The sequence below is a fragment of the Pseudorca crassidens genome, chromosome 9 (genome assembly GCF_039906515.1).
Source record: "Pseudorca crassidens isolate mPseCra1 chromosome 9, mPseCra1.hap1, whole genome shotgun sequence".
Taxonomy (NCBI): Eukaryota; Metazoa; Chordata; class Mammalia; order Artiodactyla; family Delphinidae; genus Pseudorca; species Pseudorca crassidens.
Window position 1 is genome coordinate 4,802,377 of NC_090304.1, and position 25,694 is coordinate 4,828,070.

Consider the following 25,694-nt stretch of genomic DNA (forward strand, 5'->3'; position numbering starts at 1 on the left):
GCAGAAACTTTGTGAGCTTTCAGCGGTGGGATGGCTCTCGAGAGGCCAATCACAAGTTCCCAATCGTGGAGTGTTCCACAGGGGCCTCGTTTGATGGCTTAGCAGAGTAGATGTCATTCATTTATTCGTATATTCACCATTTATCGAGCACCTGTTACAAGTCAAACACTGGTCCAGGATAGCGAATACATCAGTTATAAACATAAAACAATAATCCCTGCTTTTATGGAGCTAGCATTCTGACGCAGGGGGAAGGGTTGTGCAGAGAGACAAGCAGATTTTTAAGAAACAGCAAATTATATAGTATGTTCGAAGCTGTTACGACTCATGGAGAAAAATAAAGCACGAGTTGGGAAGAAAGGGTTCAATTTTAAACAGGATGTGTGGGGAAGGCCTCTCTACTGAGACGGTATTGGAGTGGAGACCCAAAGGAAATAGGGAATTAGCCTGGGGGCCACGTGGGGGAGCGTCCAGGGCAAGAGCGGTCAGGCATAGGCCCTTGCACTTGGCATCTTCCCGGAATAGCCAGGAGGCCAGAATGGCAGGTGTGCAGTGAGCGAGGGGAAGCTCGTGAGGCATGGGCTCAGAGAGACAGATGGAACCGCAATGCCCACTGCCCTGTGGCCTCTGTAAGAACTTCGGCTTTTTCTCTGAGTGAACGGGGTGCTCTTGTGGAGTCTCGCAAAGTAGTGACGCGAGCTGGGCTCAGTTCTAGCAGGACCCTCTGGCTGCCGCGCAGAGGGGGGCCAGGGCGAGGGCGGGGTGTCAGTAGCAACGCAGGCTCGGGCAATCGAAGTGCTCAGAGCCCGGATCTCTCAAAGAGAGGCAAGGGGACTTGCTGATAGGTTGGCTGAGGGGTGTGAGAGAGAAGGGTCATAAATGACTGAGATTTGGGGCCTGAGCAACTAGAAAGATGGAGGCGCCATTACGTGAGATGGGGAGGGGTGCGGGAGAAGCAGGCATGAGGGGCAGATCAGGAGCCTTTGTTAGGTTCTGAGACGCCTGTTAGACATGCAGGTGACGATGACAAAGAGACAGGTGCTTGTCGTGTCCGACAGGCTGCAGGTGTAAACTTGGGAGTCACCAGTGTATAGGTGACATTTAAATTCATACAATCACCAGAGGAACGGCTATAGGTAAAGAAGAGGTAAGATCCAATGTCTAAACCACAAGCGCACCAAGATGGCAGAGGGGAAGAGAAACCAGCCCAGGAGACCAAGAATTGGGAACAACCGCTAATGAGTGAGCTTCGAAAGAGTGAATTTTATGGTTTATAAATTAGAGCCCAATTGAAAAAATAAAACCAACAGTAGTTATTGAGAAACCTATCCTCTGCTTTTTGCACTTACCAGGCATTTTATTTCTGAGTCCTTCTCAGTAGGCTGTGGGTACCTTTGTCGGTGCATTAGTTATCTACTGCTATGTCCCAGGTTACCCCCACATCCAGCAGCTTAAGATACCTAACATGTATTATCCATCGCTGACGGTCAGGATCCAGCAGCAGCTTAGCGGGTGCTTCTGGCTCCCAGTCTCTCATTAGATTCAAGTCAGGCTGTCAGCTGGGGCTGCAGAATCTGCTTTCCAGCTCCCTCCCTGGGCTGCTGGCAGGAGGCCCCTCCAGGGACTGCTCACCGCACAGCAGCCCTGCAGCAGAGATGAGAGAGGACACCCAGGACAGCAGCTGCCCTTATAACTTACTCTCGGAAGTGCTGTCCTGTCACTTCTGCCACATGCTGTTGGTCACAGAAACCAGCGCCCTGTCGGGGGACAACACAGGGGTGAGAACACGAGGAGGTGGGCTCGTCGGGGCGTCCTGGAGGCCGCTCCCACACTGGGGTACCGAACAGGGCCTGAACTTAGTGGGCACCTGTGGTCAAGGAGTGGGTTAGCAGGTAGGTGATTTGGTTTTAGGCCCTTTTCAATGGCGTGACAAGCACATCCTGACGCTTATGGTAATAGCCAGTGACTATAAGTGATGTGCTTTTAGTTTTGTTGGCCTAGGTTTTTCTGTAGACATGTCGTGATATGGTGGTTTAAGTCGCGTGCCAGTCACAGGAGCGGCACTTGCACACTGAGCATCGTAAAGGGCGGTTTGCGTTTCGTGTTAGTAACTACGCGTGTTTCTTTATTCCTTCAGCTTCCCTGTGGTCTGCTTCTCGAAGGTTCAGTTCGCAGAGCGCTTCATTTCCACAAGGGTAATATCAAAATGTGGGTTTTGGTGACTCTCTTCCTTTCCTTTCTAAAGTCAGAACTTTAAGCATTTGGGTTTTCAAGAATATTTAGTTTTCTTTTAACTTTTTGACAGTATTTTTCTCAGACCCTTGACATATAGAAGTACAGACAGAACCTCAAGCACCCAAAGGCAAAGGTGTTCTGGGCCTTGCACAGCTGTGTCTTTCTAGGCAAAAGCTTTTAACTCCTAATTGGGGATTTATTTCCAACTGGGAAGGTCGAACCACGGGATGGTTGTGTCAGAATCTTCAGGAGGACCTTACATAATTTGAAAGAGCATGTTCAGTGTTAAAGAAAACACATAAAATTAATATAAACTACAGAAGGTAAATTTGACAAAATCGTACTCAGGTAGGAACACACAGGGTCCCGTCCCTGCCCCGCCCTGTCAGCCCGGGGCCCTGAGCAGGGCCACGCACTCTGAGCTTCATTCCTCTTCGGCAAAATGGAAGCAGTATTAGTCTCCATCTCAGTGGGTTTTCATGAGAGTCGAGTGAATTTCTGCACTTAAAGAGCTTAGAAGGGAGCTTCCCTGCTGGCACAGTGGTTAAGAATCCGCCTGCCAATGCAGGGGACATGGGTTCAATCCCTGGTCCGGGAAGATCCCACTTGCCGCGGAGCAACTAAGCCCGTGCACCACAACTGCTGAGCCTGCGCTCTAGAGCCCGCGAGCCACAACTACCGAAGCCCACGTGCCTAGAGCCCATGCTCCGCAACAAGAGAAGCCACCGCGATGAGAAGCCTGCGCACCGCAACGAAGAGTAGCCCCCGCTCGCCGCAACTAGAGAAAGCCTGCGTGCAGCAACGAAGGCCCAATGCAGCCAAAAATAAAATTTTTTAACAAAAAAGAGCTTAGAAGGACTTGTGGTTGCCATGGGGAAGGGATGGATTGGGAATTTGTGATTAACAGATACAAAGTATTATACATGGAATGGATAAACGACAGGGTCCTCCTGGCGAGCATAGGGAGCTATATTCAGTCTCCTGAGATAAACCATGGCAGAAAAGAATATAAAAAAGAAGGTATGTGTATAAGCGTATCACTATGCCGTACAGCATAAATTAACATTGTAAATCAACTATACTTCAGTACAAAAATTAGAAAAAAAAAAGAGAAGAGCGCCTGGCACGTAGTAAGCTCTCAGCGCAGCCGCCTGCGCTCCTGCAGCGGAGATTCTCAGCAGGGGGGACGCAGGGCCTGGTGTTTCCCTAAAGGAGCAGTGGGCACCCTGGGTGAGGGTGGAGGCAGAAACCCTAAAGGGTGCTTTCTTGAACTCGGCTGACTTCTGTGACCGCCGTGAGTGGCCACTGCTGCCCCCAGTCCCGTTCCAGATTTGTCCCTCGGTCCTCGGCTGGCTGCTGCCGGGCCGCCCGGGGCCGCTCAGACACGATGCGTGACGGGAGTGCACAGCTTCATTTGGGGGCCAGTTGACTCCAGCAGGGAGGGCGTTCGCTCACTTCACAGTGAGCAAACAGTGAGCTGGAAGCGGCAGGGTCCCCAGTTTTCTGGGATCTTCTGGCTGGTCTAAGAGTTAAATTGACATGAGACAGGTTAACAGGAGAAAAATCAGACCGAAGTTTAATAACCTGTACACACAGGAGAGACCCAGGAGAAATGAGCCACTCGCGCAAATGGCAGAAGCTCTCACCTTAAGTAGCAGCTTCAGCTAAAGACAAGACGATGTTGAGGGTGGGGCTTTGAGACTTCTAAGGGGACGAAGGCAATTCACGTGGAGGTGGAAAAGCAGATGTTTGGTGAATAAATGTTGGCTGGGCCTGCAGAGACAGTGGGACAGGAGCGGCCTCAGATCTCTGGGCCCCTGTGTTCCTCGCAGCCGTCTCTGGTGATGCTGTGTCCCAGGACAGGCCCTCCATCTCGAGTCTTTCAGGAAGCTGCGTGCAGACCCAGGCCTGCCTGCCTCCTGCCAAGGTTTCTTCCTGCGTCTTTTGGGCCTTGATTGTTTTCGGCTTGAAGTAATCTGCACGCCTAAGAGACATTTTGGGGCGAGCAGGTTTTGCTCCCCTACAACTGCGGGGGCAGCTGTCCCGCCAGCCACACAAGCATCAGAGACGTGCCGGATCCTTGCCCTTCCTAGTGTGCTGAGCGCAGTCATTTCTCACACATCTTGAACCGTCTTTTCACGTGTGTGTGACCCACGTCTGTAAAATATTTTTACAGATACGTTCCTAAAACGTCACTGAGTTCACCACCTTGGCCAGAAGTTGTTGTGCCAGACCCCGTCGAGGAGGCCAGACACCACGCAGGTAAGAGAGGCAGAAGCTAGGGGGTGGCGCCCCTGCTTCCACCACAGGGGGCCTCCTGGCCACAGAACAAGGACTTCACGTTTCCAGGTGCCCGAGACACGGCGCAGCGTGAAAGCTCAGGTTCGCTCGACACCAGAGCTCAAAACCCTCATTCGTTGAGCCAGTCCTCCTAGGGCAGCAAGGCACCAGCCGAGTCGCAGGCAGGTAGTGCGGGTGGCGCGAGGGCCAGGGCCCAGCTCTGTCTCCCCGCTGTTGGTAGAAACAGGAGTTCAGGGAAGAAGAACGACGTGCCCGGTCCTCGGTGGAAGCTGGCCCCAGCCCAGGTGTTCAAGAGGCCATCAGGGTGTCGGGAGGCATGTCACGCAGGATGCATGTCGCCAGGAGGGCAGTGTGGCCACCACGCCCAGCACCGGGATGAGTGCGAGATCCTCAGTTTCCAAAAGCTGGAAGTCCATAGTAACGCGTGGAACCTTGCAGTTGTTAAATACCATTTCGGATGCTGTGCCCGAAAAGTACAGCTGCAGGCAAGGTTCCGCCTTCTTGGCCAGGTGCAGCCGAGGGCGTGACTCGGTTTCCAGGGCAGACACTGTGCCCTGCGCCCAGCCCCAGGCGAGGCCAGGAGGGTCGGGGCAGGAGAGAAGGGCCGGGCCTAAGACGAGGCGGTGACCGTGGGAGCGGGGACTGGGTGTGGGCGGACGCGAGCAGGTAGCATCCAGTGCCACGAGGGTATAATTCTAGGTTTTCCTTGTTTGCAAGAAGGCCTCTCCTCTCACTTTGCCAGGCCGCTGGCTCGTTAATAACGACTGGGAATGAAACCAGGTGAGGGTTTCTCCACCGCAGGGTCAGAGAAACCCAGCCAGGCGCGCCGAGCGCTCAGGCGGGAGGATGGCAGGGGGATGGGGGCTTCTGTGCCGTCGGGGCACGATCGTCTATAAGAGCCCCATGTGCCCCGCGCACCCCAGTGCCAGCTCCTGGGAGCAGCGGCTCACCCTGGCCTGCGGCGGGGCAGCGGGCACCCGGGTGAGGGTGTAGCTGTGACCCTGACCGCCCTTCTCCCCACAGAGGTCGTGGAGAAGGTGAACGAGCTGATCGCCCGGGGCCGCTACGGCAGGCTCTTCGCAGTGGTGCACTTCGCCAGCCACCAGTGGAAGGTGACCTCTGAAGACCTGATCTTAATTGAAAACAAGTTAGACGTTGCGTGTGGAGAGAGGATCCGGCTGGAGAAGGTGAGACTGAGTCAGCTCTGGGGACGTGGCAGGCTGGCCAGTGGGCACGGTGGGGTCAGGGGGGTGTGGGCAGAGCTGCTCCCCGAGGGCGGCCCGACTCGGTAGGGCCCCTCCTTACAGGGAGCCGATCAGCACGTTTCTCTAAGGGGACACGTGTGTCTGTCTCACGTCAGACAGAGAAGGGTTTGTCTCACGTCTCCTTAGTGTATTCTTAGAGGAAAATATCTGATCACAGGTACAGTGAAAATCCCAGTTAGGGATGTAAAGAGTTCTCAGGCCAGGATTTATGAAGAGAAAATGTTCCGTTTCGGCTCGAGCACTGCCCTGACGTTAGGCGTGACAGCTGCCGCTGTGCTGAACGGCGAGCACGGTTTAGAGGCACCTCGCAGGGCGCTGGTCGTCTTCCGACCCTCCTGAACTGCCGCGTGGTGTGTCCTGCGTGTTTAGCCAAGTGCCTCTGCCCTCCGCTTGTGTTCGGGGGCCTATTTGGTTTTTGCCTATTTCTGTTCATAAAACTGTAGATAAAATATGAGATTTCTGTACCGGATCATTTTTTAGGACGTGGTTAACTGTTGGTGTGATGTGATATGACATATGGTTTTCTTTATAATTTAAAACTCCTCCTTCCTTTGAGATTGTAGATTCTTTGCATATTTACACCCAGGGGAGCATTAAACTCTCCTTTCTCAGACGGTCTTCCCACAGCCTGTGATCCGAGCAGGAGCACGGCTCAGGCTGAGCCAGGGCGCTGTGTGGATGCCACCAGCCAGCACAGCCCCTTCTCCTTGGTGACCCCCGTGGTTCTGTCATGAGCTCACGAACAAGAGTACATTTACCTTTTACATCTAAAATAAGAGACTTCTGGAGTGTTTTTGTGAGGATCTCTAAAAAGACATTATTTTGAAACATTTCACATTAACAAAAACATAGGAAGCTCCACCTAATGCAGGTGGTTTTTCGTAACGTCGGAAGCCCAGCAACAGAGAACGTGTCGGGCTGAGAGTGAGTCAAGCAAGATTTCGTTATTTGTCATCACCTAACACACATAGCGCGTTGATGTTATTATAAAATAGGTTTTGTCTTTAGACATTTAAGCTTAATGCAATCGAGTTTTTTTCTCATCAGGAGAATTTCAGACAGTCTCCCAATGTCTAATGAGAACCCCACTGCACTTGGGTCGCAGAACTGTCTTCATCTGAGGCCACGCTTAGCGTCACAGTTTCCCTCCAGTGAGAGAGGCTGCCTGGCCGTGCAGGGTTTTGCAGTCATTAAAAGAATACCTTGAACCTCAATCTTTGCAGTATCAGCAGGACTGTGAACTGTATAAAAGACACCACAGTCTGGTTTGTGCATTTTTTCCCCATATGTATTATACTTCAATAAAAAGTTGTTGTATTTTAAAAGCCACTGTTGCCATAGGAGGTTACGTGCTCGCCCAGATGACCGAGTTCCACGTGTCCGGGTCTGACAGCGCGGGCGTGTCCGCAGGCAGCCGGGCGCCCCTGCACACACAGCCAGGCCGCCAGCTGGCGCCCCCACCTCTGTCCCAGGTTGAGGGAGTGGCTAGTTAGATAGCAGAGGAAGCCCACGTTTTGGTTTCGCGGAACCGACACCTTGCTTCCTTTCCAGTGTGCTCGGGCGACTGCCTGTTCTAGGGGCTTTGTGTTATTTGCTGGTAACACGCCTATTTGATTCCAGGTCCTGCTGGTTGGGGCCGACGACTTCACGCTGCTCGGCAGACCCCTCCTCGGGTAACGTGCTCTCAGATGCCGGCGGGGAGGCTGGGCAGAGGGGCTCCCGTCACACCCGCTGCAGCCACCAAGCTCAACACGCTTATGCTTCTCACCGTGGGTGTGTAGTGTCCCACATACAGAGCATCCAGGACAAATCGTTGACCTGTTACTCATTCACTGCAGTTTGGCCCTTTTAAGATTTGCTGTGGGATGACACTGTTCTTTGCTGTGCTTTTTGGTAGTTTTCACAGTGCCTGCAGGGAGGGCGTATGACGTTGATAACCGGCAGAAAAGGAAGTTAAATTTTATTTAGATGTTCTCACGTAAAGCACTAGTAAAACTGAAAACTAATCAGGAAGGTACATTACTGTTCGTTTTCCTCTCTTCCAGAAAGGATCTTGTTCAAGTAGAAGCCACAGTCATTGAAAAAACAGAATCATGGCCAAAAATCAATATGAGATTCAAGAAAAGGAAAAACTACAAAAGGAAAAGAAGTAAGTTGGAGAAAGCGTGGCTGCTGCGTTCCCGTCCTCTGGGTGTTGCCCCGCGTCCTGTGCTGGGCCAGGTTGGACGGAGCCCTGCCCTCTGCCAGGCGCTTTTGTGGGTGCAGCAGCCCAGAGACCAGTGAGAGCTCTGCCCACGTCCTGGCTCTGCCGGGGAGGGGCGGGTAGCAGTCGTTAACCACTCCGGGGCTTGTGGAGGGCACGGCCCTGGCAGCTGGGTTCCTGCAGACAACCCAGAAGCAGGCCACGTGTCCACCACGGGGAATGGACGAGCAACGGAGATTCCCTCAGTGGGATGTCGTCCAGTGCAGTGGATGGCCCACCTCCACACGGCAGGGACGATCTTAGACTATGTGAGGGTGAGGCCAAGTCATGAAGCCCAGAGGTGGGCAGAGCTCAGCCTCGTGCTGCTGGGCACACGCTCGCGCCCGCACGCATTACACACACACATAACAATGGCACATTTTTAAAGGAAGAACGGTTTGCGCAGAATCACGGGTGTGGCTGCCTCTGGAGGGGCGGGGAAGGAAGGAGTTACAAATGCAGAGGGATCGTGTGTCCTGTGTTCCAATTCCTGTGGGCGGCTCGTCAGACTTCATCTTACCGTAATGCTTCGGGCGTTCGTTCATGTTTGTTCTGTGACGCAAAGGCAGGTGGGGACAGCATCCTCAGAAGGTGGTTAAAGAGAAGAGGTGGTGGCTGGAAGGGTGTGAGGTCGACTGGGCCGGGAGGCGGAGGTGGGGCTGGTTTGTTTGAAGGAGTGAAAGAGGCTTTGGGGGAGGAGGGAGGCCCGTCTGGAGCCCGAAGGAAGGCAGTCCTGGGAGAGAAGGTCAGGAGAAGTTTCCCTGGGGAGGCGGCAGGCGGGGTGGCCCCTGGAGGGCCAGGGCGTCCGGATGCTGGTGGGATGGAGCGGGCAGGGTGGGCTCGAGCACAGGGGCTGAGAGACCAGGGACAGGAGGCCCCTCCGTCCTGTCCCCAGGCCGAAGGGGCGTCCAGGCGCATGTGCTGCGCCTGATTTAAAGGGCCAGTAACAATGGGCGTCACCAAGGAGGGTCTGCTGGGAGGGGGGAGGGGATGGAGGCAGGAAGGGGTGAGGTCAGAGGTCGGAGAGGTGAAGAAGCAGCGCCCCTGTGTGGACTTGCTGCGGGTTCTGGCAGGTGCAGCGCGTGGGGTGGACAGAACCTCAGCCGGGAAGGGAGGAAGCGGTGGCGGGAAGGGCTGGCACCTGAGGGGGGGACTTCACAGCAGGGGCCTCCCCCAGGGGCGCAGGCAGGGCCTGCTGAGCGGGAGTGGAGAGGCCACCGCATCCAGCGGCCTTGTGGTGACTTGCGGGAGTTGGCGGCTCATCACAGGGACAGGAGGGGAGCCTGTGCCCTGAGTGGGGGCAGGAGACCCTGCTCTCCTGCCCGGCCTCACGGAGCAGGGCCGGGACGAGGGTTCACGGAGGGATCCCCCTCCGCCCTCACCTAGCCGTTGCTGCCCGCTTTCCACGGCCTGGGCTGTGTCTCCCCCGTCTCCCTGACCCCACACGACCTTTTGTTCCCATCCAGAGCCCCCTGCCATTTCCCAGTAAACCCACAAGCGGGAACAGAACTGTCCCTGCAGGGGCCTCCACTGGAGGTCACAGCCCCTTGGGGCGGGACCCACAGGCTGCAGCATCTTGTCTCAGGAGGTGCACAGTTGGCCCCCTATATCCCCGTCTGCCATACTCGCAGAGTCAACCAGCCACAGATGGAACATTTGCAGGAGGGACTTCCCTGGCGGTCCAGTGGTTGACTCCGTGCTTCCAATGCAGGGGGTGCAGGTTTGATCCCTGGCCAGGGAACTAAGATCCCACATGCCACAACTAAGAGCCCGTGTGCCGCAGGGCCAAAAACAAAAAAATTTGCAAGAAAAAAAAATTCCAGAGAGTTCCAAAAAGCAAAACTTGAATTTGCTTCACCAAGTCCTTACATAGGATCTATATTATACGTTGTATTTACACCTGTTCATATGGCGTTGACAGTGTTTTAGGCCTCACGTGTGACCTAGAGATGGTTTAGAGTGTACGGGAGGGTGTGTGTGGGTCACATGCAGACACTAGACCGTCTTATTAGGGGGCTTGAGCATCCTTGGATGCCGGTGTCCTCGGGGGTCCTGGAACCCATCCCCTGCAGACAACGAGGGACGATGTATGTCTCTCACAGTCCTCGGTTACAAACGGTGAAACGTACCAGATGGTAGCTTCAGCTTTACTAGAGCTGGGTCAGTAGGGAGCCTCTCCTGTACCCTCCGCCACCTCCAGTAGCCTCAGCGTAGCCGGAAGGGGTGCCCCCACCCATGCAGGGCAGGGGTCTCTGGGCACGTGGGGGAGGCCAGGCTGGGGGCCCGCAGCAAGGGCGCCCCTGGCCTCCAGGCCCCGGGGTGTTGCAGCCCCTGTGGGGTCTGACGGGGCTCAAAGAGCGAGTGGTGAGGCAGGCGGTCAGTGATGACCAAAAACCACGGCCTGTGGGACATCACTGGGTGGCCAGTTCTGCCCGGCTGCGGGGCGGTGCTGGTGCAAGGCAGACCGTCGAGGAAAGAGCGGGCGGCGGCTGGGTCTCGCGGTAGCTGGTTGACGGCGTCCGGATCTGTGTTCATGCCGGGCCCTGCTCTGTCTTGCAGTTATCGTGAGCCCTCAGACCGTCCTCCGGATAAACACCATCAGGATTGCTCCACGTCTGTGCTGATCATCCAGCTAATGTTTCTAGAAATATAAAAATAAACCCACTTTCCGAGGAGTCCGGGTCTCTGTGCTCTGGGGTAAGCGGCTCTGCCGTAACAGGCTCAGTCCTGCCGTCGATTGTTGGAGGCTGAGCACCCTGACTGGGAGCTTATCCTTAGTAAGGAATAGTCTCCCTTGGCTGGAGAAACAGGAATTCGGGAAGAATTACAGGCGTGGCCCTCCCAGGGCTGGAGCCTGGATGCTCGTGTAAGACACAGACTGATATTACTGGCTGCCCTCCACCGGGCACAGCAGGTGCGCGACGTGGGGGACACAGCCGGGGCCCAGGAGCTGACGCCAGGAGAGACACGATCTGGATTCCACTCCTGGGCAAGATGTACAAAGACGTGAGCAAATTCCCATCCCTCGGGTAATCCAACTACCTGTTTCTAGTGATTTGCTTTTCCAAGAAGCCGAGATGCAAACCAGGCATCTGGGTGCAGAGTCCCTGCCCTTGTCCTTCTGCTCCGCTGGGTCCAGCAGGGAAGGGGGGGCACTCTGTCCAAGGCCGGGGCGCGGCGCTGGGGCTGCAGAGCTGGGGCAGCGCAGCACGTGCTGGGAAGTGGATGTGAAGTGACAGAGCAGAGGGGCCGGAGCAGTTTTGAACCTGATCCTGAAGGCAGCCTCCTGTCCCAGAAGGGTTGGGGGCTGCTGTCTGGGGCGGGTCAGGCCGGCAGCTGACCCCTGTGACAAGGGAGGGATCCCGAACCAGATTGGCCAGGGCTGGAGGGCAAATGGAAGGAGGTGGAGGTGGGGGTCAAGTGTAGGGAGCGGGGGGCTCCCAGGCGGCCCAGGTGTCTGGTTCTGTGTCCTTCACAGAGGCCGGGCTTCCTCCAAGAGAAAAGTTAGGGCTTTCAAGGGACACAATAAGACCCTTTATCAAACTGTAGTTAATACTTTCTTCCAGAGTCCCATGACGGGGGAGTGAGCGAGGCAGGCGGCACTGCACCAGGAGGCCTACCCCCCTCCTCCCTGCGCCCTTTCAGGTACCCAGTCTCCCTCAGGGATGCTGGGGGACGCTGGCTGGCCAGGCTGTGGGGACGCTCCCCCTCCTGCAGTGCCCTCCATGTACAGCAGGGGGCAGCAGTCCTGCTGGATGCGGAGATTCTGCGTTCCGGCCGCCGGTTACTGGCTGCAGTGCCCCTGGGGTGGGCGGCAGGGATGGTGAGCCCACCTCAGAGCGTGGGTGCTCTCCCTCTGACACCGCCGCGTCAGGATCTGTGATAACTTTCCACACGCTGTGGCTCGTGCGGACTGCTCTGAGAGCCGCGGCTCTGGATCCCGGGCCCTGGCTCTCTCCGGGTCTTCTCGGCCGGCCTAGGGCCCACTCCTGTGGTCCTTTTAACCTGTGCAGGTAAGGTGGGAATCACCTTCCACGTGCTTCATCTTATGCACATCCATATGCTTGAAATACAGAACAGGTTCTGAAGTCGTCTGCTGTAGTCAGGCAGCCCAGCTTACGTAGTTGGGGAGGGGGCGGGTGGCTCCAGACCCAGACTGACCTGGTGTGAACCCCACACCCACCCTCCAAGGAGTCCTTGGGCACGTTATCTGGTCCCTGGGCCTCAACTTCCTCATCCCTCAAATGGGGGCGATACTGGTACCCCCCGCTGGACCGCTGTGAGGATTCTGGGTGACAGCAACTGCTCAGCCGAAGTCAGCATTTGTGATCCTAGAAAGGGGCAGAGCCACTGTGCTCTGGGGAACTGGTGACGTGCCCATAAAGCATTGACATCGGTGTCCAACTGGTGAAAGATTACTGCTTTTAAAAACTGGACTAGGCAACATTCACAATAGCCAGGAGGCAGAAATAGCTCGTGTCCATCCTGATGGATAAACAAATGCGGTCTACAGGTACAATGGACGTGTTTATTCAGCAATAAGAAAGGAATGGTCAGGACTCCACGCTTCCACTGCAGGGGGCACAGGTTCCATCCGATTGGGGAACTAGGATCCTGCAAGCCGGCACAGCCAAAAACAGAGAGGACTGGTGGCATTCTGACACTTGCCACAGCACAGATGGCCTTGAGGACAGTGTGCTGAGTGAAAGAAGCCAGACACAGAAAGGAGAAATATGGTATGATTCTACTCATGTGAAATACCCAGGCTAGGCAGATTCAGAGACAGAAAGTAGGTGAGAGGTCATCAGGGGCTGGGGGAGGGGAAGCAGAATTCTCACTTGAATTCTCACTTCCTGGGCACCGGGTTTCTGTTTGAGGTCATAAAAAAAGTCCGGAAGTGGATAGTGTGATGGTTGCACAGCCTTGTCAATGTCATTAATGCCGATGGATTGTCAGTTAAAAGTGGTTAAGTTGGTAAATTGTATGTTACCTATATTTCACCACAACTTTTTAAACATAGGGAAAAACCCACTAGGTTAATGAGTCACATCGGTTGACTGAAAAAAAAGGGCAAAAATTGGATTCCCGTGGCTGTCGTTGATGACTGTCCCCTTCCAGCCGTTCTTGGCCGGTGCCTGGACACTGCAGCTGCAGGTCACCTGGGCTTGGCAGGGGGCTCCAGCCACACCACCCTCACCGCCTGTCACCTCGCTGCCTGCGGGGTCCTCCCAGGCCGGTGTCTCTGTTCCCTTTTTCACAGGACTACTTTGCTGCTCCGTCTGCAGTGGGGCCTTCACCCTGGCCTCCAAGCACCTGCTTGCCTCCCTGCCCCCCCCACCCCATTAATCCAGACCCCTGCCCAGCGGGCACCACCTTGGCCTCGCCAGCTCCCGAGCTCAGGCTGCCCCTGCATCCTCCGCCCAGTTCACTCCGCCAGACTGCAGGGCTAACCCTCTCAGGGCCAGGTGTGGCCCGAGACCCGAGTCCGCTGTCACCCCAAAACCTAGCAGGTCCAGACAGATAGTGAGGGTGGAGCACATAGGGGGAGCGTGAAAGGGGACGATGGGATGCAGGCCAGCCCCGGGCCAGGCACAGGGCTTTGATCAGACTGTCACCTCCGTTATTAACCAGGGGGCCTGGCTGCTACTGAAACGTATCACTGGCTCAGGTGGGGCTGTGGAGCTGCCCCATCTCAGCAGGTCCCCCCCCAGGTCACTGTTCCTGCTCCCCGTCTTCTACCTGGTGTCAGCGCACGTGTATTTTACTGTCCCGGGTTTCTCCTCTGCCTCCCTCCCCCACTGGACCACTAGCTCCAGGAGGGGGGAGCGTATCTGTTTTATTCACTAATGTACACACAGCATCCAGGACCACACCTGGCCCGCGGCAGGGATGCAGGTGCATGCACGAATGTCTCTGTCACAACCCCTAATTCCACGCTGCTGCTGACCAGGGGAGGGCTGAAGGGGCTCCTTCCGTCTGCAGCGTGGGTCCCAGGCTGTGCTCGGGGCCGCAGGCGTGGGGGCATGCGGGCTGGTGGGGGAGGAGGGTCAGTGGAGCCTGCCCAGTGGCGTCGGGTGAGGCTGCTCGTCCAGCAGCTTTACGGAAAAGATGGAGTCCTTGGTGTCCAGCAGGACCACAGTCAGACAGAGCTCTACAAACATTAAAGATGTAAGTTGGGACTTCCCTGGCGGTCCAGTGGTTAAGACTCGGTGCTTCCACTGCAGGGGACACAGGTTTGATCCGTCGTTGGGGAACTAACATCCCACATGCCATGCAGTATGGCCAAAAAAATTTTTTTTAATACTTTTTAAATAAAGATGTAAATTGCTGTACAGTGCCGGCGGGGCTGCTCTGGTTCCTGCAGGTGAGCCCAGCTGTCAGGAGGGCAGCTTCCTCCCGACGTCTCCCCACCCCTGGGGCCTCGGACTCCTGGGGCCACTTCTGCTGAGTCAGGGCACAAACCCGCAGGGCCTGGTTCTCGGAGATAAGGGCAGCACACCTGGCGGCTGGGTGCCCCTTGACCCACTTCCTGCAAGGCCCCGCGACAGATGGGGAAATGCAGAACCTGGAATGCTCACCTCCCTGGAGACGCCATCTGGCTTGCTTCTTCCTCTGCTCCCGGGGGCGGCCACCAGAGACACATCCTCCCCTTGGAACCCGGGCAACGCTTCCAGGCCTTGGTGTGCAGTACAGAATTGCAAAATAGAGTCCGGCCCTACCCCAGTCTCCTGATAGAAGTTCAGGACTGGCAGAGTCGTTATCAGGTTGTCCTGGAACGATCTCGGGAGGACAAAGGTCACCTCGTGGAGGGGTCATTTTCAAGTAAAATTGCCTGGCGTGGGGCCTGCCTGCAGCCAGCAAGCCAAAGAGGAAATCGTGAAAGGGTGGGGAGACGCAGCCCCTGCCCTGAGGGGACAAAGGAGCAGAGTTGAGGCCGTTACTGGGAGGTCCATGCAGGTCAGACCTTGACAACGGTGACATCTGTGAGATGCTCTGTGCCAGGTGCACTAAATCATCTAAGCCTCGAAGAGCCCTGCAACGTGGGTACTGTCATTTCTCACCATTTTACACACAAAGAAACTAAACCGTAGAGGGGTGAAGGTGTTTTTTTGCTTCCCCAGATAGTTCTGATATGGGCGGCCGGGGTTGAGGAGGCTCAGTGGCCAAGTCTCCCCTCTTAACCGAGGCCAAGGGAGGCCCTCTTGGGGCTGAAGGTTTGGACAAATAAAAAACTGAGGGGTTTTTTTTTCGGGGGGGGGTTGTTTTTTTGTTGTTTAATATAAATTTATTTATTTATTTTTGGCTGCGTTGGGTCTCCATTCCTGTGCACAGTCTTCCTCTAGTTGCGGTGAGCGAGGGCTACTGTTCGTTGCGGTGCGCAGGCTTCTCATTGTGGTTTCTCTTGTCGTGAAGCATGGGCTCTAGGCGCACGGGCTTCAGTAGTTGTGGCTCATGGGCTCAGTAGTTGTGGCTCGTGGGCTCTAGAGCGTGGGGGCTTCAGTAGTTGTGGCACACGGGCTTAGTTGCTCTGTAGCATGTGGGATCTTCCTGGGCCAGGGCTCGAACCCCTGCCCCCTGCACTGGCAGGTGGATTCTTAACCACTGCACCACCAGGGAAGCCCCTGAGGGGCTTTTTTGAATTGTTCAAAGTGGTGTCTTGAAACTCCCCAAGTCTTAAACCTGGGGCTCAGATGTAAACCTGGGTGGAAGCCGTAACCTGGGCCTCAGACACCAGCCGAACCCCCCAACGCTGCAGTCTGGAGCAGAGAAGGCAAGTGCCCAGTACCCCACATGACTCAGACCTGACGCCCAGCCTTCAGGCCTCTGCACCTGACCAGGAAGCCCCTGACAGGAGGCCACCCCTCAGGCATCTCCGGGACCTGAGGAGAAGAGCCCCTGATAGGACGCCCAGCTCTCAGGTGACTCCATGACAGGATGGCTGCCCGAGCCGTGTGGCTGACAGGGTCTTGGTTCTCCGGCCTGGTGTCAGGCCTGAGCCTCTGAGGTGGGAGAGCCAAGTTCAGGATATTGGTCCACCAGAGACCTCCCAGCCCCACGTAATATCAAACAGCAGAAGCTCTCCCAGAGATCTCCGTCTCAATGCTAAGACCCAGCTCCACCCAACGGCCAGCAAGCTCCAATGCTGGACAACCTTTGCCAAACAACTAGCCAGACAGGAATGCAACCCCACCCATTAGCAGAGAGGCTGCCTAAAATCATACAAAGTTCAAAGACACCCCAAAACACACCACCAGACGCAGCCCTGCCCAGCAGAAAGACAAGATCCAGCCCCATCCACCAGAACACAGTTACCAGTCCCCTCCACCAGGAAGCCTACACAAGACACTGAACCGACCTCACCCATTGGGGGCAGACACCAAAAACAACAGGAACTAGGAACATGCAGCCTGCGAAAAGGAGATGCAAAACACAGTAAGTTAAGCAAAATGAGAAGACAGAGAAAGAAAGAGCAAGGTAAAAACCCACCAGACCAAACAAATGAAGAAGAAATAGGCAGTCTACCTGAAAAAGAATTCAGAATAATGATAGTAAATGTGATCCAAAATCTTGGAAATAGAATGGAGAAAATACAAGAAACGTTTAACAAGGACCTGGAAGAACTAAAGAGCAAACAATGATGAACAACACAATAAATGAAATTAAAAATTCTCTAGAAGGAATCAATAGCAGAATAACAGGCAGAAGAATGGATAAGTGACCTGGAAGATAAAATAGTGGAAATAACTAACATGGAGCAGAATAAAGAGAAAAGAATGAAAAGAATTGAGGACAGTCTCAGAGACCTCTGGGACAACATTAAACGCACCAACATTCGAATTATAGGGGTCCCAGAAGAAGAAGAGATAAAGAAAGGGTCTGAGAAAATATTTGAAGAGATTATAGTTGAAAACTTCCCTAACATGGAAAAGGAAACAGTCAATCAAGTCCAGGAAACACAGAGAGTCCCATAGAGGATAAATCCAAGGAGAAACATGCCAAGACACATATTAATCAAACTATCAAAAATTGAATATGAAGAAAAATATTAAAAGCAGCAAGGGAAAAGCAACAAATAACATACAAAGGAATCCCCACAACGTAAACAGCTGACCTTTCAGCAGAAACTCTGCAAGCCAGAAGGGAGTGGCAAGACATACTTAAAGTGGTGAAAAGGAAAAACCTACAACAAAGATTACTCTACCCAGCAAGGATCTCATTCAGATTGGACAGAGAAATTAAAACCTTTACAGACAGGCAAAAGTTAAGAGAATTCAGCACCACCAAACCAGCTTTACAACAAATGCTAAAGGAACTTCTCTAGGCAAGAAACACAAGAGAAGAAAAAGACCTACAAAAACAAACCAAAAACAATTGAGAAAATGGTAATAGGAACATACATATCGATGATTACCTTAAATGTAAATGGATTAAATGCTCCAATCAAAAGATATAGACTGGCTAGGGCTTCCCTGGTGGCGCAGTGGTTGAGAGTCCACCTGCTGATGCAGGGGACATGGGTTCGTGCCCCGGTCCGGGAAGATCCCACATGCCGCGGAGCGGCTGGTCCCGTGAGCCATGGCCACTGAGCCTGCGCGTCTGGAGCCTGGGCTCTGCAACGGGAGAGGCCACAACAGTGAGAGGCCCACATACCACAAAAAAAAAAAAAAAGATATAGACTGGCTGAATGGATACAAAAACAAGACCCGTATATATGCTGTCTACAAGAGACCCACTTCAGACCTAGGGATGCATACAGACTGAAAGTGAGGGGATGGAAAAAGATATTCCATGCAAATGGAAATCAAAAGAAAGCTGGAGTAGCAATTCTCATATCAGACAAAATAGACTTCTAAATGAAGACTATTACAAGAGACAAAGAAGGACACTACATAATGATCAAGGGATCAATCCAAGAAGAAGATATAACAATTGTAAATATTTATGCACCCAACATAGGAGCACCTCAGTACATAAGGCAAATGCTAACATCCATAAGAGGGAAAATTGACAGTAACACAATAATAGTAGGGGACTTTAACACCCCAGTTTCACCAATGGACAGATCATCCAAAATGAAAATAAGGAAACACAAGCTTTAAATGACACATTAAAAAAGATGGACTTAATTGATATTTATAGGACATTCTACCCCAAAACAACAGAATACACTTTCTTCTCAGGTGCTCATGGAACATGCTCCAGGATAGATCATATCTTGGGTCATAAATCAAGCCTTGCTAAATTTAAGAAAATTGAAATCGTATCAATTATCTTTTCTGACCACAATGCTATGAGACTAGATATCAATTACAGGGGAAAAAAACTGTAAGAAATACAAACACATGGAGGCTAAACAATATGCTACTAAATAACCAAGAGATCACTGAAGAAATCAAAGAGGAAATCAAAAAATACCTAGAAACAAATGACAATGAAAACACGACGACCCAAAACCTATGGGATGCAGCAAAAGCAGTTCTAAGAAGGAAGTTTATAGCAATACACTTCTACCTCAAGAAACAAGAAAAATCTCAAATAAACAACCTAACCTTACACCTAAAGCAATTAGAGAAAGAAGAACAAAAAAACCCCAAAGTTAGCAGAAGGAAAGAAATCATAAAGATCAGATCAGAAATAAATGAAAAAGAAATGAAGGAAACAATAGAAAAGATCAGTAAAACTAAAAGCTGGTTCTTTGAGAAGATAAACAAAATTGATAAACCACTAGCTGACTCATCAAGAAAAAAAGGAAGAAGACTCAAATCAATAGAATTAGAAATGTAAAAGGAGAAGTAACAACTGACCCTGCAGAAATACAAAGAATCATAAAGGATTAGTACAAGCAACTGTATACCAATAAAATGGACAACCTGGAGGAAATGGACAAATTCTTAGAAAAGCACAACCTTCCAAGACTGAACCAGGAAGAAATAGAAAATATAAACAGACCAATCACAAGCACTGAAATTGAAACTGTGATTAAAAATCTTCCAACAAACAAAAGCCCAGGACCAGATGGCTTCACAGGCGAATTCTATCAAACATTTAGAGAAGAGCTAACACCTATCCTTCTCAACCTCTTCCAAAATATAGCAGAGGGAGGAACACTCCCAAACTCATTCTACGAGGCCACCATAACCCTGATACCAAAACCAGACAAAGATGTCACAAGGAAAGAAAACTACAGGCCAATATCCCTGATGAATATAGATGCAAAAATCTTCAACAAAATACTAACAAACAGAATCCAACAGCACATTAAAAGGATCATACACCATCATCAAGTGGGGATTATCCCAGGAATGCAAAGATTCTTCAATATATGCAAATCAATCAGTGTGATACACCATATTAACAAACTGAAGGATTAAAAGCCATATGATAATCTCAATAGATGCAGAAAAAGCTTTGACAAAAGTCAACACACATTTATGATAAAAACTCTCCAGAAAGTTGGCATAGAGAGAACTTACCTCAACATAATAAAGGCCATATTTGACAAACCCACAGCCAACATCATTCTCAATGGTGAAAAACTGAAACCATTTCCTCTAAAATCAGGAACAAGACAAGGTTGCCCACTCTCACCACTATTATTCAACATACTTTTGGAAGTTTTAGCCACAGCAATCAGAGAAGAAAAAGAAATAAAAGGAATCCAAATCGGAAAAGAAGAAGTAAAGCTGTCACTGTTTGCAGATGACATGATACTGTACATAGAGGATCCTAAAGAAGCTACCAGAAAACTGCTAGAGCTAATCAATGAATTTGGTAAAGTAGCAGGATACAAAATTAATGCACAGAAATCTCTTGCATTCCTATACAGTAATGTTGAAAAATCTGAAAGAGAAATTAAGGAAACACTCCCATTCACCATTGCAACAAAAAGAATAAAATACCTAGGAATAAACCTACCTAAGGAAACTAAAGACCTGCATGCAGAAAACTATAAGACACTGATGAAAGAAATTAAAGATGATACAAACAGATGGAGAGATATACCATGTTCTTGGATTGGAAGAATCAACATTGTGAAAAGGACTATACCACCCAAAGCAATCTACAGATTCAATGCAATCCCTATCAAATTACCAATGGCATTTTTCACAGAACTAGAACAAAAAATTTCACAATTTGTATGGAAACACAAAAGACCCCAAATAGTCAAAGCCATCTTGAGAAAGAAACACAGAGCTGGAGGAATCAGGCTCCCTGACTTCAGACTATACTACAAAGCTACAGTAATCAAGATGATATGGTACTGGCACAAAAACAGAAATATAGATCAATGGAACAGGATAGAAAGCTCAGAGATAAACCCACACACATATGGTTACCTTATCTTTGATAAAGGAGGCAAGAATATACAGTGGAGAAAAGACAGCCTCTTCAATAAGTGGTGCTGGGAAAACTGGACAGCTACATGTAAAAGAATGAAATTGGAACATTTCTTAACACCATACACAAAAATAAACTCAAAATGGATTAAAGACCTAAACATAAGGCCAGACACTATAAAACTCTTAGAGGAAAACATAGGAAGAACACTCTTTGACTTAAATTATAGCAAGATCCTTTTTGACCCACCTCTTAGAGAAATGGAAATAAAAGCAAAAATTAAAAAATGGGTCCTAGTGAAACTTAAAACTTTTGCACAGCAAAGGGGACCATAAACAAGACGAAAATACAACCCTCAGAATGGGAGAAAATATTTGCAAATGAAGCAACTGACAAAGGATTAATCTCCAAAATATACAAGCAGCTCATGCAGCTCAATATCGAAAAAACAAACAACCCAATCCAAAAATGGCCAGAAGGTCTAAATAGACATTTCTCCAAAGAAGATATACAGCTTGCCAACAAACACATGAAAGGATGCTCAACATCACTAATCATTAGAGAAATGCAAACCAAAACTACAATGAGGTATCACCTCACACCAGTCAGAATGGCCATCATCAAAAAATCTACAAACAATAAATGCTGGAGAGGGTGTGGAGAAAAAGGAACTCTCTTGCACTATTGTGGGAATGTAAATTGATACAGCCACTATGGAGAACAGTATGAAGGTTTTAAAGAAACTAAAAATAGGACTACCGTAAGACCCAGCAATCCCACTACTGGGCATATACCCTGAGAAAACCATAATTCAAGAAGAGTCATGGGGGCTTCCCTGGTGGTGCAGTGGTTGAGAATCTGCCTGCTAATGCAGGGGACACGGGTTCGAGCCCTGGTCTGGGAGGATCCCACCTCGGAGCAACTAGGCCCGTGAGCCACAACTACTGAGCCTGCGCATCTGGAGCCTGTGCTCCGCAACAAGAGAGGCCACGATAGTGAGAGTCCCGTGCACCGCGAGGAAGAGTGGCCCCCACACTAGAGAAAGCCCTCGCACAGAAACAAAGACCCAACACAGCAAAAATAAATAAATAAATTAATAAATCCCTACCCCCAACATCTTCAAAAAAAAAAAAAGAGTCATGTACCACAATGTTCATTGCAGCACTATTTATAATAACCAGGACATGGAAGCAACCCAAGTGTCCATCCACAGATGAATGGATAAAGAAGATGTGGCACATATATACAATGGAATGTTTCTCAGCCATAAAAGAAACAAAATCGAATTATTTGTAGTGAGGTGGATGGACCTAGAGTCTGTCATACAGAGTGAAGTAAGTCAGAAAGAGAAAAACAAATACCATATGCTAACACATATATATGGAACCTAAAAAAAAAAAAAAAAAAAAAAAACATGGTTCTGATGAACCTAAGGGCAGGACAGGAATAAAGACACAGATGTACAGAATGAACTTGAGGACACAGGGAGGGGGAAGGGTAAGCTGGAATGAAGTGAGAGAGTGGCATGGACATATATACACTACCAAATGTAAAATAGATAGCTAGTGGGAAGCAGCCGCATAGCACAGGGAGATCAGCTCGGTGCTTTGTGACCACCTAGAGGGGTGGGATAGGGAGGGTGGGAGGGAGACACAAGAGGGAGGGGATATGGGGATATGTGTATACATATAGCTGATTTTATTTGTTATACAGCAGAAACTAACACAACATTGTAAAGCAATCATACTCCAATAAAGATGTTAAAGAAAAGTGGAGTCTTGCCAGCCCCGCAAGGCTGAACCCCACTTCTGCCACTTATTTCGTCTGTGCCCTGAGCAAGTTCTTACTGTGTGCGTTGGTTTCCTTGTTGCAAAGTGGGGATATTAGCGGGACTTCCCTGGTGGTGCAGTGGTTAAGAATCTGCCTGCCAATGCAGGGGACACGGGTTCAAGCCCTGGTCCGGGAAGATCCCACATGCCGCGGAGCAACTAAGCCTGTGCACCACAACTACTGAGCCTGCACACTAGAGCCCGCGAGCCACAACTACTGAGCCCGTGTGCAACAACTACTGAAGCCCGTGTCCATAGAGCCCGTGCTCCGCAACAAGAGAAGCCACCACAATGAGAAGCCCGCGCACCACAACAAAGAGTAACCCTGCTCACTGCAACTACAGAAAGCCCACGTGCAGCAACGAAGATCCAATGCAGTCAAAATTTAATTAATTAATTAATTTAAAATAAAATAAACTTACATTTTTTTTAAAAAGTGGGGACATTAGAGGCACCCGCCTTGCCTTGCACCAGTGGGTGTGCTGGGGTGAACGTGGGCATTATGGCTAATTGTTAAGGCACGTTGCTCAGCGGCTCACTGACAGTTTCTTACCTTCCAGAAAGTTCTCTTCACAGGACCGTGCAATGCGTACAAAAGGAAAGATGTGATTTGCCTGCTCCTTTAAGGAAGACTCTGCTTTACTGTCAAACCCATACCTTGAAATTGAAACTGGTATTTCACCTGATATGAAAAGTTCCTTAAGAAAACCTTCCAGGAATTCCTTGGCAGCCCAGTGGTTAAGACTCCACGCTTCCACTGCAGGGGGCACGGGTTTGATCCCTGGTTGGGGAAGTTCCACATGCCACACGGCCGAAAAAAAATTTTTTTTAATTCAGAAACATGAAGGGACTTCCCTGGTGGTGCAGTGGTTAAGAATCCACCTGCCAGGGGCTTCCCTAGTGGCGCAGTGGTTAAGAATCTGCCTGCCAATGCAGGGGACCAGGGTTCGAGCCTTGGTCCAGGAAGATCCCACATGCCGCGGAGCAAATAAGCCCGTGTACCACAGCTACTGAGCCTGCGCTCTAGAGCCCGCGAGCCACAACTACTGAAGCCCGTCCACCTAGAGCCCGTGCTCCACAACAAGAGAAGCCACCGCAACGAGAAGCTCGCGCACCGCAACGAAGAGTAGCCCCCGCTCGCCGCAACTAGAGAAAGCCCGCGCACAGCAACGAAGACCCAACGCAGCCAAAAATAAATAAATACATGAAAATATTTTTTTTAAAGTGAAACTTGGGGGGACTTCCCTGGTGGTCCAGTGGGTAAGACTCCGCACTCCCAATGCAGGGGGCCTAGGTTTGATCCCTGGCTGGGGAACTAGATCCCACATGCCGCAACTAAGACCCAGCAAAAATAAATAAATATTTTTTTTAAAAAAAAAAGAGTATTAGAACTTTAATTAAAACTTTAGAACTTTAATTTTTTTAAAAAAAAGTGAAACAGGAATTCCCTGGCGGTTCAGGCGGCCCAGTGGTTAGGACTCCACGCTTCCACTGCAGGGGCCATGGGTTCGAGCCCTGGTCGGGGAACTAAGATCCCGGAAGCCATGCGGCATGGCCAAAAAAAAGTGAAACAATGCCTCTGAGAACACAACAACGAAGTAGAAAGAAAATGAGCAAATGCACAAAGAAAAACTGTAAGAGACCTGTGAATAGAAAAAACACCTGCATGTTTCTTCTCTGCTCTGCTCTTACGACCACCCTCACACTGCTCTGCACTCAGGACTTCATGTCTGGCCCCCCAGTGTGGAGCTTTCCCCACACCAAGCAATCCTCAGAATCTCGGGACACCAGCTGAGGGTCCTACAGCTGAATTCTGACACCATCCACCTGGGGAGAGCCCAGACCCGGTCCCACAAGACAGCCCCACTTCAGATGCCCATGGCAGGTCCAGGTTGTCACCTGTGCTTCTGACCGACAGCGATAAACTAGAGATTTCCGTGACTCCCTCCTCAGGGCTGACTGTTTGCTAGCAAGCCTCAGAATGAAGGGAAACAGTTTCCTTACTAAATTCCTCACTTATTACAGAGGATACTAAAGGATGCTAATGAACAGCCAGGTGAGGAGGCACACAGCACAGGCCTGGACGGACCCTGAGCCCAGAAGCCTCTGCCCCCGTGGACTTTGGAGTCACCACCCTCCTGGCACATGAATGTTCCTGTTCACCAAACCTGAAGTTCTCCAAACCCCGCGCTTTAAGGATTTTTAACGAGGCTTCATTATAGAGGCATGACATTTATTTTTTTTTTGGGGGGGAGTTTTTTTCCCAGCTTTATTGAGATATAATCGACATGGAACACTGTGTATGTTTAAGGTGTACGACATGATGATCTGATACACGTAGATATTGCAGAATGTTGACCACCATGGCGTCAGCTAACACCTCCACCGCATCCCATAATTACTAAGTTGGCAGGATGGATTAAATCATTGGCTGCCAGTGATTAACTCGACTTCCAGCCCTTCTCTGCTCCTCAGAGGTTGGGGGTGAGGCTTGAAGTTCGAGCTAGGAGCTTTCCGAAAGTCACCCCATTAACATAAATCAGGTGTGGCTGAAAGGGACCAGTTATAACAAAAAACACACGTTCCATTCTGGTGACTTTTATCCTTTAGGAAATTCCAAGAGTATGTTTTAGGAACTCTGCCCCAGAAACAGGGATGAAGACCAGATATACTTTCCTTATTATAAATCGCAACACAGCTTGGAAATGGTATACAGCAGGGGTCCCCAACCCCTGGGCCGTGGACCGGTAGCGGTCTGTGGCCTCTTGGGAACCCGGCTGCACGGCAGGAGGTGAGCAGTGGACGAGCGAGCGAAGCTGCATCTGCCGCTCCCTGTCGCTCGTATTACCGCCTGAACCATCCGCCCACCCCTGGTCTGTGGAAGAATCATCTTCCACGAAACCGGTCCCTGGTGCCAAAAAGGTTGGGGACTACTGGTGTACAGGGTGTATAATGCAGGGAAATGGTTAAAGGAAATTCGAGAGGATCGGTAACGTTTCTAGGATGATTTGCAGGAAAAGCCAGCAGGAAGGAAGGACCAGAGAAGGGTCAGATTCACGGGAGCCCTCAGTCAGCTGCAGATCTGATGGGTGTTGGTAGCGGCAGCTGGGCAGCCAGGAGGTCTTAAGGAAGGCCCAGAGCTCCCTCTGGGACCGTGGAGGGCTACTGCTGTCACAACAGGATGGGGACTCATTGCGGAGGTCCCACCAAAGCAAAATTGGCCAAAGTGGTCCCAGCTGGACACCTGGGACCCTCCAAACACCTCCGCTCCCCTAGAGACTCTTGCCTTGTCTTTCTTGTCACATCCCCATCCTTCCACTGGGGATGGGTATCTGGACCCCTGGGACCAGTGGCCTTTGTCCTTCCCTGAAGAGTGGGGAGGGGTCCAGGGGTGGGTGCAGGGCTAGGATTATGAGACCTGTCTTGCTGCCCCAGAAAGAGTGGGGCACCTGGAAACTTAAGACCACCATTCCGCACCTGTCC

General features: G+C 51.1%; 1 protein-coding gene across 2 annotated transcripts in view; it reads left to right on the top strand.

The window, feature by feature from the left end:
• Positions 1 to 10,718, top strand: part of MRPL21 (mitochondrial ribosomal protein L21) — a 12,139-nt gene extending 1,421 nt beyond the window's left edge. Inside the window, exons 2-7 of one of the 2 annotated variants that reach the window (XM_067748008.1) lie at positions 2,138 to 2,195; positions 4,412 to 4,497; positions 5,560 to 5,723; positions 7,422 to 7,474; positions 7,847 to 7,950; positions 10,603 to 10,718. In XM_067748008.1, the coding sequence (XP_067604109.1) occupies positions 2,138 to 2,195; positions 4,412 to 4,497; positions 5,560 to 5,723; positions 7,422 to 7,474; positions 7,847 to 7,950; positions 10,603 to 10,667 (530 nt within the window). In that variant the 3' untranslated portion in view covers positions 10,668 to 10,718. The remainder of the gene's footprint in view (positions 1 to 2,137; positions 2,196 to 4,411; positions 4,498 to 5,559; positions 5,724 to 7,421; positions 7,475 to 7,846; positions 7,951 to 10,602) is intronic. The other variant, XM_067748009.1, reaches the window with a different exon arrangement.
• Positions 10,719 to 25,694: the final 14,976 nt, after the last annotated feature.